This window comes from Mandrillus leucophaeus, unplaced genomic scaffold (assembly GCF_000951045.1).
Source record: "Mandrillus leucophaeus isolate KB7577 unplaced genomic scaffold, Mleu.le_1.0 Scaffold531, whole genome shotgun sequence".
Lineage (NCBI taxonomy): Eukaryota > Metazoa > Chordata > Mammalia > Primates > Cercopithecidae > Mandrillus > Mandrillus leucophaeus.
Window position 1 is genome coordinate 890,818 of NW_012105709.1, and position 12,902 is coordinate 903,719.

General features: G+C 36.7%; 1 protein-coding gene across 1 annotated transcript in view; it reads right to left on the reverse strand.

The window, feature by feature from the left end:
- Window positions 1–1,121: 1,121 nt before the first annotated feature.
- Window positions 1,122–12,902, reverse strand: part of LOC105551762 (protein LTV1 homolog) — an 89,606-nt gene continuing 77,825 nt past the window's right edge. The window contains exons 7-8 of the mRNA XM_011997159.1: window positions 1,732–1,816; window positions 1,122–1,326 (exon numbers count right to left, since the gene is read on the reverse strand). Of these exons, the coding sequence (XP_011852549.1) occupies window positions 1,746–1,816 (71 nt within the window). The 3' untranslated portion in view covers window positions 1,122–1,326; window positions 1,732–1,745. The remainder of the gene's footprint in view (window positions 1,327–1,731; window positions 1,817–12,902) is intronic.

Consider the following 12,902-nt stretch of genomic DNA (forward strand, 5'->3'; position numbering starts at 1 on the left):
GCAAAAGGGGAAAAAGGAGTAGCTCATCTCAGCTAAAACCTCCTGACATCCATTTACAGAAGCTTCCACAGATACTTTTACATGGCTTACTACTGTCTCCTGTCAGTTCCACAACACATACTTGATTTTCCTGAACACAGAACATAACATTTGGAGTTTGGTCCCCAAAATACAGAGCATAAGAATTTCAGATATTCTGCATTACAAGCTGGGGTAGGCTGGGATTCTCCTACTTACATTTGGACAGAAAGAAACGGTTTAATTGTCCTAATTAAAATTTTACGAGGTTAAGAAAAAGTTCTTGGATTTAAAAGTATAAGTACAATTCATTCTACAAAAAGAGATCTATTGACCCTTAAGATTGCAAAGAGGCTGGGCACAGTGGCTCATGCCAGTAATCCCAGCACTTTGGGAGGCCAAGACAGGCAGATGCCTTAAGCTCAAGAATTCAAGACTAGCTTGGCCAATAGCGAAACCCCATCTCTACAAAAAATACAAAAAATTAGCCGGTTGTGGTGGCGCAAGTCTGTGGTCCCAGCTACCCGGGAGGCTGAGGTGGAAGGTACTGCTTGAGCCAAGATCGCACAACTGCAGCCTGGGTGACAGACTGAGATCCTGTCTCAAAAAAAAAAAAAAAAAAAAAAGACTGCAAAGAGAAGAGAGGGTCACCTCCCAACAGAGCTCTGTATAAATCAATGCTAACGAAATGAATAGATAGCTTCTGATTTGGCCATGATAAATAAATGCCTTGAGGCCACTGAGAACATTCTTCCCACAGTATGGAAGATTTTGGTAATCTTTTCTCCTCCACTTCAGTGTTTCCCCCCAAATATGGTCTGTGTGACCAGTATATGTAAGACACTTCTACACAGTATATACATAGACATTTAAAATAAGTATAATAGCTATAATTTAATACTTACTAGATGCCAATATCAAAACTGAGATTTCACAGCTAGTACATAAAACGAAGCTAGTTAAAGAAAGATTTTCCTAGTAAGTAAATAATGTTAGTACTCCAATTACTAGTCTACTAAAAAGGTTCTAATATCAAAGCAACATTGTCTTAAAAACCCATCAAATGTCCAATTAAAAAACATCAAGTGAATTTGAATCATGTATTATACAGGTTGATGTGTTTCATGCTTTTGTTTTGAAAAATTCAAAGGGAGTAAATAAAAATTTGAAGCTAGTTTTACTTGTTCTAAGTGATGCTTCAAGAAGAATCAAGGGTATATAAACCGATGTCACATCTACCGTTCCCTCCCCTTAGGTGGCATTCTGCGGTATGCAGCCATCCAGGCTGATGGGTTTCAGGGAGCCAGCCTGAAAGCAGAAAGAAGAGGCATTTACTTTAGAACGTCACTGTTTCCACATTGAGAATGCTAAATAACATAGGCCTCTTTAGACTTTTGTTTTACAAACAATTCACACTCTCAGGGAACTATTCTTTTTGAAGGTAAGGTACTTAGAAAAAGGGACAAGGCAATAACCTTTCCGGTCAAAAGTGAAGGATCATTCCCCTTTCCTATTAAGTCACAAATCAAAAACTGAATATCCTCTTTGAACTGTATGTTTAACAGAAGAGTCAGTTTCAAGAGCATACATTTTGTTAACTCAATCTGGAGTTTGTCCAAACGTCTCTTCAGTTTGCCTACTATGCATCCGTTCTCTTAAAAGTCATTAACTGACCAGGAACACCTGGATTAGAGGTGATTTTTTTTTTCTTACCTGGCTTCTAGGAGTTAATCTTTTTTAGAAGATTTACTAAATCCTTGTCTGAGTTTTGCTCCAGAAGCAGGGTCCATAGCTAATCCTTTGCAAACACAAACAGATTTGTTATTATGTCAAAGCAGAACATTACCAAGAAAAGAAGACATGATTGTGAAATCCCGACATGGGTTCAAAAGTTTCTACTCTTCCTTTTTTTTTCTTTTTTGGTGAGAGGTAGGGGAGTGTTGTGGGGAGGGTAGTAAGGGTAGGGTAGCTATAGACAAATACCCACTCTCCGGCCTGAACCAAATAAGGAAAACAGGGGCTCCCTCAGGTGTCTTCTTTCCTCTGCCCCTAGCCTCTGTTTACTCATGGACTTTGGACTGTACCTCAGGTAACCCACCTTTTATACACTAGGACTTTCGACACCCCCTCCACTATTGCCCCAGCTTTCAAAATGGACCCTGATATTTTGGATCTTCAAATTCTTTGCTAGCTCTCATATGAGAAGACTTTGCTAAGCCTTATGGAAGAATAAGCTTCCTTCCCTGCTTGAGGTTGTCTACGTGACAATGGATTCATTCTGCAAACAGTATTCTTTTCCCTTGAGCCCAGGAGCGCTGTTAGGTATGGAGATACACAAGTTTATGGATATGCGCACACCACAGCACCCCCTGACCACATCGTAGGGGACAGGATTCTCAGAGGTTCTTTTTTGTTAAAAAATAAAAAAGGAACAAGTCCCCTCTGTCCTAAGAAGCCTCCTTTCTACTCAGTGTTTTATGAAGGAGCAATAACATGGAAATTGTGGATCAAACTCTCAAAGGATAGGAATAGAAAGAGCTTTCAGTGTTAGTTTTACTGAAACATAAACTGGTTTTACTTCTGCCAAAGAATCCGCAACTGACACTTTGATGCTCGACAGGTTTGCTACATAAGTAAATTAGGTAAAGAATGGAATGCTAGTGAAGGTAAAATGCTTAACTTGATGAAAATCCACTGGATCTAGAAGTAAAGTAGAGCCCACACCAGCAAAGCTGTACTAATGCAATCCACTACTAAATATACAAAGCAATGCAGGTCTAGATCCCAGAACTACATGCTCATCGTGACATTAGTCTCTGTACAAAGGTCTTGGAGAAGCAGCTTCTTGGCAGTACCTTCCAGTATATTTATCACTCATATAACAAAAGCCTCCAGAAAACAGCCACCAGTACATATTTGCTGACTTGGCTATACACTCATTTCCCATCTGAACATTAGAATCTTTTAGGAATGCAAGAAGAGCCACATCTTTCTCTAAAATAATTTCCAAATATGTATCAATAGAAAAATCAGTAGCATTTCTATACAGCAATAATAATCACGCTAAGAACCAAACCAAAAGTCAATCCCATTTCTAATAGTCAAAAAAAAAAAAAGAAAAGAAAAAGAAAACAACTCTGGGAATACATTTAACCAAGGAGTAATAGATGCCTATAAGGAAAACTACAAGATACTGATGAGAGTTAAGAGGACACAAGTAAATGGAAAAACATTCCATTCTCATAGATTAGAAGAATCAATATTGTTAAAATGACCATATTGCCCAAAGCAATCTACAGACTCAATATAATTCCTATCAAAATAACAATGACATTTTTCACAGAATTAGAAAAAAAATCCTAAACTTCATATGGAACTGAAAAGAACCCAGTTAGTGAAAGCAGGCATCACATTACCTAACTCCAAATTATACTACAAGTCTATAGTAATCAAACAGCATGGTACTGGTATAAACATAGACATATAGATCAACAGACAGAATAGAGGACCCAGTAAGGGAGGAGACCACCCCTCATATTGTCTTATGCCCAATTTCTGCCTCCAAAGAAAGAAGAAGTGAAAACTAAAGGCAGAAATGAAATCCACAAGCAGACAGCCCGGCACCATACCCTGGGCCTGGAAGTTAAAGATCTACCCCTGACCTAACCGGTTATTTGCATTAAAAAGGCACTGTGAAGATCTCTGTCCGGTTCATTTCCTTTCTAATTACCGGTGTATGCAGCCCCCAGTCACATACCCCCTGCTTGCTCAATCAATCACAACCCTTTCACATGGACCCCCTTAGAGTTGCAAGCCCTTAAAAGGGACAGGAATTGCTCACTCGGGGAGCTCGGCTCTTGACACAGGAGTCTTGCCAATGCTCCCAGCTGAAGAAACCACTTCCTTCTTTAACTCGGTGTCTGAGGGGTTTTGTCTGTGGCTCTTCCTGCTACACCAGAAATAAAACCACATACCTATAGCCAACTGATATTTAACAAAGTTGACAAAAACATACATCAGAGAAAGGACACCCTACTCAATAAAGGGTGCTGGGAAAACTGCATAGCCACATGCAAAACAATGAAACTGGATTTATCCGTCACTATATACAAAAATTAAGATGAGTTAAAGACTGAAACGTACGATGTGAAACTAAAACTTCTAGAAGAAAACCTAGGAAAAATTCTTCTGGACATTGGCCTATGCAAAGAATTCAAGACTAAGATTTCAAAGCAAATGCACCAATAACAAATATAGACAAATGGGACTTAAACTAATGCTTCTATAGAGCAAAAGAAATAGACAATGAACAGACAAGCTACAGAACGGAAGAAAATATTTGCAAACTATGCATCTGACAAGGGACTAATATCTAGAATCTACAAGGAATTCAAACAAGTCAACAACAACAAAAGGATTAGGAAGTGAGCAAAGAACCATGGACAGACATTTTCCAAAAGTAAACATAAAAATGCCCAACAAGCAGATGAAAAAATATTCAACATAACTAATCATCAGAGAAATGCAAATTTAAACCATAATGAGATGTCATCTTATACCAGTCAGAATGGCTACTATTAAAAAGTCAAAAAATAACAGATGTTGGCAAAGATGCAGAGAAAAGGGAACATTTATATACTGCTGGTAGAAACGTAAATTAGACAACCTCTGTGGAAAACAGTATAGAGATTTCTCAAAGAATTAAAAATAGAACTACCCTTTGATCCAGCAATCCAACTACTGGGCATATAGCCAAAGGAAAAGAATCATTTTATGAAAAAGATACATGCACTCATGTTTATCACAGCACTAGTCACAAGAGACACAGAATCAACCTAAGTAACCATCAATGAATGATTGGATAAAGAAAATGTGGTATATATATATGGAATACTATGTATCCGTGAAAAAATAAAATAATGTCTTTTGCAGCTATATGTATGGATTTGGAGGCCATTATCTTAAGTAAAATATCAAAAACAGAAAGTAAAATACTGCATGTTCTCACTTGTAAGTGAAAGATAAATAGTATGCACACATGGACATACAGATTGGAATAACAGGCATTAGAGACTTGGAAAGGTGGGAGGGTGGGAGGCGGGTGAGGGATGAAAAGTTACCTAATGGGTACAGTAAACACTATTCAGGTGATGGTTACGCTAGGAGCCCAGACCTCAGCACTAGGCAATATACCCATTTAACAAAGCTGTATTTGTACCCCCTAAATCTATTTTAAATAAATAAACAAGGTCACTGTATAATGATAAAGGGATCCATTCAGCAAGAAGATATAACAATTCTAAATATATATGAACTTAACACCAGAACATCCAGTTCCTCTAGCTTATATAGCAAATATATAGCAATATATAGCGAATATTATTAGATCTAAAGGGAGAGATAGACTCCAATACAATAATAGTTGAAGACTTCAACACCTTACTCTCCATATTAGGCAGATCATCAAGACAGAAAACCAACAAAGAAACATTAGATTTAAACTGCACTTCAGATCAATGTACCTAAAAGACATGCATGGAATATTTTATCCAATAGTGACAGAATACACATTCTTCTCACCAACACATGAAACATTCTCTAGTGTAGACCATATGCTAGGCCAAAAAGCAAGTTTAAATTTTAAAAAAAATCAAAATCATATCAAGTACCTTTCAGATCACAATGGGATAAAACTAGAAATCAATAACAACAGGAACTTTGGAAACCGTACAAATACTTGGAAATTAAATAACATGCTTAACAGCCATTGGGTCAATGAAGAAGAAAGAAGGAAATAAATGTCTTGAGACAAATGAAAATGGAAACACAACATATCAAAACCCATGGGATGTAGTCAAAGAAGTGCTAAGAGGGAATTTCATAGTAATAAATGCCTATATCAAGAAGTAGAAACATTTCAAATAATCAAGCTAATGATACCCCTCAATAACTAGAAAAGCAAGAGCAGAACAAATCCAAAATTAGCAGAAGGAAAGAAAAAATAAAGATCAGAGCAGAATTAAATGTAATAGAGACTTAAAAATAATACAAAGGTCAATGGAATGAAAAGTTAGTTTTTTGAAAAGACAAAATAGATAAATCACTAGCTAGACTAACCAAGAAAATAAGAGAGAGGATGTGAATTAGCAAAATCACAGACAAAAAGGGACATTACAGCTGAAACAACAGAAATACAAGAAAGCATCAGAGACTTATAAAGAACTATATGCTAACAAATTAGAAAAGCTAGAGGAAATGGATAAATTCCTAGACACATACAATCTACCAAGAATGAATCAGGGCTGGGCACCGTGGCTCATGCCTGTAATCTCAGCACTTTGGGAAGCCAAGGTGGGCGGATCACCTGAGGTCAGAAGTTCGAGACCAGTCTGACCAACATGAAGAAACCCTGTCTCTACTAAAAATACAAAAAAAAATTAGCCTGGTGTGATGGCACATGCCTGTAATCCCAGCTACTTGGGAGGCTGAGGCAGGAGAATTGCTTATACCCGGGAGGTGGAGATTGCTGTGAGCCGAGATTGAGTCACTGTACTCCAGCCTGGGCAACAAGAGTGAAACTCCCTCTCAAAAAACAAAAACAAAAACAAAAAACAAAAACAAAAAAAAAACACAATAAATCAGAAAGAAAAACCTGAACAGACCAATAACAAGTAATGTGCCGGATGGGGTGGCTCATGACTGTAATCTCAGCACTTTGAGAGGCCACAGGCGGGTGGATCACGAGGTCAGGAGATTGAGACCATCCTGGCTAACATGGTGAAACCCCGTCTCTACTAAAAATATATAAAATTAGCCGGGCATGGTGGCGGGCGCCTGTACTCCCAGCTACTCGGTAGACTGAGGTAGGAGAATGACGTGAACCTGGGAGGTGGAGCTTGCAGTGAGGGGAGATTGTGCCACTGCACTCCAGCCTGGGCGACAGAGCGATCTTCTGTCTCAAAAAAATAAATAAAAATAAAATAACAAGTAATGAGATTGAATCAGTAATAAAAAGTCTCCCAACAAAGAAAAGCTCAGCACCGGATGGCTTTACTTCCAAATGCTATCAAACTTGTAAAGAGAAACTAACACCTATTATTCTCAAACTATGTCAGAAAATTCAAAGGAGGAAATTCTTCTGAACTCATTCTGTGAGGCCAGTATTACCCTGATACCAAAACCAGACAAGAACATAATGGAAATAGAAAACTACAGGCCAATACCCCTGACGAACACAGACACAAAAAAACTTCAACAAAATACTAGCAAAGTGAATCCAACAGCACCATAAAAGGATAATATATCAGATGAAAGGATGGTTCAACACATGCAAGTCAATAAATGTGATACCTCACAACAACAGAATGAAGGACAAAAACAATATGATCATTTCAATAGACAGAGAAAAGGAATTTTATAAAATTTAACTTCCTTTCATGATTACAACTCTTAACAAATTAGGCATAGAAGAAACATACCTCAGCATAATAAAGGTCATATCTGACAAATGTATAGCTAACATAATACTGAATGGGGAAAAGCTGAAAGAACTGTAACAAGATATTGGATATCCACTTCCACCACCTCATTTTTATTATTTATTTAGAGATTGGGTCATCATTTTTATTCAACATAGTACCAGAAGTCCTTGCCAGAGCAATCAGGCAGGAGAAATAAATAAATGTCATCTAAATTGGAATAGAGGAAGTAAAACTGTGCCTCTTTGTAAATAACATGGATATATGTATGTGTGTGTGTGTGTATGTACTATATAGACATGGATATATATATATAAAAAATACATATATACTTATATGTGTATGCATGTATATAACCTAAAGACTCCACCAAAAACACTCTTAGAACCAATAAATGAATTTAGTAAAATTGCAGGATACAAAATCAACATATAAAAATCAGCAGCATTTCTATGTGCCAATAATAAACTGGCTAAAAAAGAAAACAATCTCATTTACAATAGCTAAGAAAAATAAAATACTTAGGAGTAAATTGAACCAAGAAAGTGAAAGACCTTTACGAGGAAAACTTCAAAACACTGATGAAAGAATGTTAAGAGGACACAAACAAATGGAAAGATAGCCCATGCTCATGACTCAGAAGAATTAATATTGTTAAAATGACCATACTATGCAAAGCAATCTACAGACTCAACGTAATCCCAATCAAAACAGCAATGACATTCTTCATATAAATACAAAAAAATCCTGAAATTTGTATAGAACCGTTAAAGAACCCAAATAGCCATAGTGTCCCTGAGTAAAAAAAACAAAGCTGGAAGCGTCACATACCTGATTTCAAAATATATTAAAAAGCTGTAGTAACTAAAACAGCAAGGTATTGGTATAAAAACAGACACATAAACCAATGAAACAGAATAGACACTCCAGGAATAAATGCATGCATTTATAGCTAACTGATTTCCAACAAAGCCATCAAGAATATAAATTGAGGAAAGGCATACTCATCAATAATGGCACAGGGAAAACTGGATATCCAAGTACAGAAAAATGAAACTAGATTCCTATGTCTCACAATATACAAAAGTCATCCCAAAATTGATTAAAGACTTAAACGTAAGACCTAAAAACTATGAAATTGCTAAAAGAAAATAGGGAAAATGCTCTCAAACATTGGTCTAGGCAAAAAATGTATGGCTAAGACTTCAAAAGCACAGGCAACAAAAATAAAATAGACAAATGGGACTATGTAAACTAAAAAGCTTCCATGCAGCAAAGGAAGCAGTCAACAGAGTGAGAAGGACAACATGCTGAATGAGAGAAAATATTTGCAAACCATTCATCTGCCAAGGAACTAATATTCAGAATAAGCAAGGAACTCAAACAACTTTTTGTGTTTTTTATCTAACACAATACAAAAACACCTGAGGAATTCAAACAACTTAACAGCAAAAAAACTAATAATCCCATGAAAAAGTGGGCAACGGATCTGAGTAGGCATTTCTCAAAAGAAGACATACCTCTCTCACCTCTGGTTAAAGGAGGGGAAAAAAGGACTTAAAAATGGACAACAGGTATGTGGAAAAAATGTTCAACATAATGAATTATCAGGGAAATGCCGATCCAAGCTGCAATAAGACATCTTACCCTTGTTAGAATTGCTCTTATCAAAAAGACAAAAAATAACAGATGCTTGTGAGGATGCAGAGAAAAGGAAACTCTATATTATACACTGTTGTTTGGAAAGTAAATTAGTGCAGCCATTACAGAAGACAGTATGAAATTTCCTCAACAAACTAAAAATACAACTAGCATAAAATCCAGTAGTCTCACTACTGGGTATTTATTCAAAGGAAAGGAAATCAGTATATCAAAGGGATACCCATATCCTCTTGTTTATGGCAAGACTATTCACAATAGCAACATATGAAATCAATCTAAATGTTCATTAATGGATGAATGAATAAAAAATGTGAATAAAATTGGAAAAAAAAGAAAATGTGGTATATATACTCAGTAGAATACTATTCAGCCATAAAAAAGAATGACATCCTGTCATTTGCAGCAATGTGTATGCAACTAGAGGTCATTATTGTTAAATGAATTAAGCCAGACACTGAAAGACAAATATTTGTTCTCATTCATATGTGGGAGCTAAAAAAGTTTTTTTCAGTGAGGTAGGGAATAGAATGATAGTTACCAGAGGCCAGGAAGGGTATGTGTGTGGCAGGGTGGTGGTGGAGAGGTTGGTTAGTAGGTACAAAAAACAGTTAGATAGAAATAGTAAGTTCTAGTGTTTGATAGCACAGTAGGGTGACTGCAGTTAACAACAATATATTGTATATTTCAAAATAACTAGAAAAGAAGATTTGAAATGTTCCCAACTCAAATAAATAATAAATGTTTGAGGTGATAGATATCTTAAATACCCTGATTTGATCATTACACATTTTATTCATGTATCAAAAATACCACATGCATTCCATAAAAATAGTATATATTCCACAAATAGTATATATCAACAAAAAGACCACCATATTACAAGTAGACTAATACCAGAACAGAACAAAGGAAATCTCGCTAAGTGAGATTCTAACTAATGCATGCGCTTGTTTGCATCAATGAAAGGCATTTGGTACTTTTCTCCAAGTCCTTAAATACTTTAGAGATTCACCTTCACCCAGTATGCTTCTAATTCCTCCCTGGAATGACTTCAAATTACATGTGACTAATTTAAAGACACATTAACCCTAGCAACTTTATTTTTGTTATTTTGTTTTAAGAGAAAAGGACTTATTTTGTCACCCACACTGGTGTGCAGTGGCATGATCATAGCTCACTGAACCCTTGAACACCTGTACTGGACTCAAGCAATCCTCCCACCTCAGTCTCCTGGGTAGCAAGAACTACAAGTGGGTGCCACCACATCTAGCTAATTTTTAAATTTTTCTTGTAGAGACAAGGTCTTGCTATGTTTCCCAGGCTGGTCTTGAACTTCTGGCATCAAGCGATCCTCTGACTTTGGCCTCCCAAAGCACTGGGATTATAAATGTGAGCCACCACACCCAGCCAGCAATTATATTTTTTAACGTAAGCAAGTAGAGAGTAAGAAATTAAATTTAAAAAGCATCTTGAACTTGAAATAAAATAAAGCTGTCTCCTAAAGCTAATTAACATGATAATTCTATTCTATGATAATAATTTGAGTGTGAAATTATGGAATCAAGATTTCCACTTCTCCCCATACATTTCATTTAACAAGTATTTATTGAGTGCCTCATGTGTGCCACAAACAACTCTAAAAAGTAGGGATATTCCAGTACAATAGAGAAAGATACAGTAGACAATTCCCCTTTCTTGAAACTTACATCCCATTTCTTTTTGGCGCAGGAGAGATAAATGAGTTAAATATATATTGAATATTAGATAGTGATAAAGGTTATGTGGAAATAATAACAAAGGAATTAGGGAAGGCTTGGTTAGTTTTAAATACAGAGGTTGGAGAAGTCTCACTGAGATGACACTTTAGCAAAGAACTGAAGGAAGTGAATGAGTGAACAGTGCAGATTACTGGGGGAATGTTTTTGTTTTCAGCAGAGGGGGCAGCCAGTGAATAGTCATGAGAGAGGAGTGTGCATGGCTGCTATGGTCAAGGAACAACCTGGGGCCACCTGAACCTGGAGCAGGATTAAGAAGAAATAGCACAGTATTTTGGGATTCAGTTTTTTAAGAAAAAGAAGAAATAGGAGAAGGTGAGCTCAGATGGTATTATGGAATCTAGTGTCAACCTTTTTTTTTTTTTTTTTTTTTTTTTTTTTGAGACAGAGTCTCACTCTGTCATCAGGCTGGAGTGCAGTGGTGATCTTGGCTCACTGCAACCTCCAGCTCCTGGGTTCAAGCGATTCTCCTGCCTCAGCCTCCCAAGTAGCTGGGATTACAGGTGCGTGCCACCACACCTGGCCAATTTTTGTATTTTTAGTAGAAACAGGGTTTCACCATGTTGGCCAGGATGGTCTCCATCTCCTGACCTCAAGATCTGCCCACCTCAGCCTCCCAAAGTACTGGGATTACAGACGTGAGCCACCGTGCCCAGTCGTGCCAACTATTTTAAGAACTTTGCCTTTTACTTAGTGACATCACAGTACTTACAAATTATCATTAACTAGTCAAGAGCAAACATAATACCATTTTGCTTAGATTTACTGATCTACTAGTCTATTTTCTTATGTATTAGAATGGTATCTTTATAATATTCTGTTTAACATCACATACTAGGACACAGGACTTCTGATTCCTAACTTGGGACCTTTTCACTTATGTCTTGCTGCTATTTTAAAGAAATTAGTTCAAGGAAGGAAATTCTTTTCTGATTTTTAACACCATAACTGACATGCTGTCTTTTCCCATTCATGATCTCTTTCCAAGTTTACTAAACAAGAGCTCAATTGTTCTAGACCCTCGTGTTGATTTGTTATCTAATTCTTATAACTTAAGAAATATTCCTTCTTGAGAAATAAGATCTGACCTCAAACTTCAAGGAGTGTTTTTTGCTCCTTTAAGCATTCTCATATGTATTATCTCTGAAAAATAAAAAAAGAAACCATAATATAAAGACATTGTTTTTTATTTTTCTGAAGGACACTAGCATCGTACTTTAGAAAAAAGTGTATTAGTAAAAGTTTTACCAAATGAATACAATTTAAATCTTTTTCTTACTTAAAACTAATATCTACCTGATTGTTAAGTTTTTCCCAAATGAGGAAAAAACTAATGACTTGTCAGAATTCTGGAAAAATAGCAGAGTAGGAAGCACCAGGAATTTGTCTCCCCTCCTAGATAACAATTGCACTGGCAGAATGTGTCCCCGTAACTATTTTGGACTCTGGAGTCTATTGAAGACTCAAAACTTCCAGGGGAAGGCTTGAACAGTAAGATACAGTTAATTTCATCAATTTCAGATCTTAGCACAGCAACAGCTACACATCCTCCACCCCTCAGCTGCATGGCAGGCAGCTCTGCACATATTCCTGGATCAATCCGGACATGGCCTGTGGGAGCCATGGTAGGCAAATAGGAACCCAAATAAAATTTCTAACTATCAGAGATTTATTCTCTGATCACTGATTGTTGTTTCTGATCAAAGAGGGACAAGGGGGCAGGTGGCCATTGTTGTTGTACCTTCCATCATTGTTGTAAGCCCCTTCTCCTCTGGCTGAAGTAACTTCCAAGGGATTTAAAGGGATAGTGCCCTTCTCTCCTTTTATTTTAGTCTTTTCCCCTTTTTGAAAACTAGACATTAAAAACTAGGCTTTAAAAAAAAAAAAAACTACATATATTAGGTAATTAGAAAGTGAACATGCCACACCCAGAGAAAGGCACAGGCTCAAAAAGACTGAGAAAACCTTA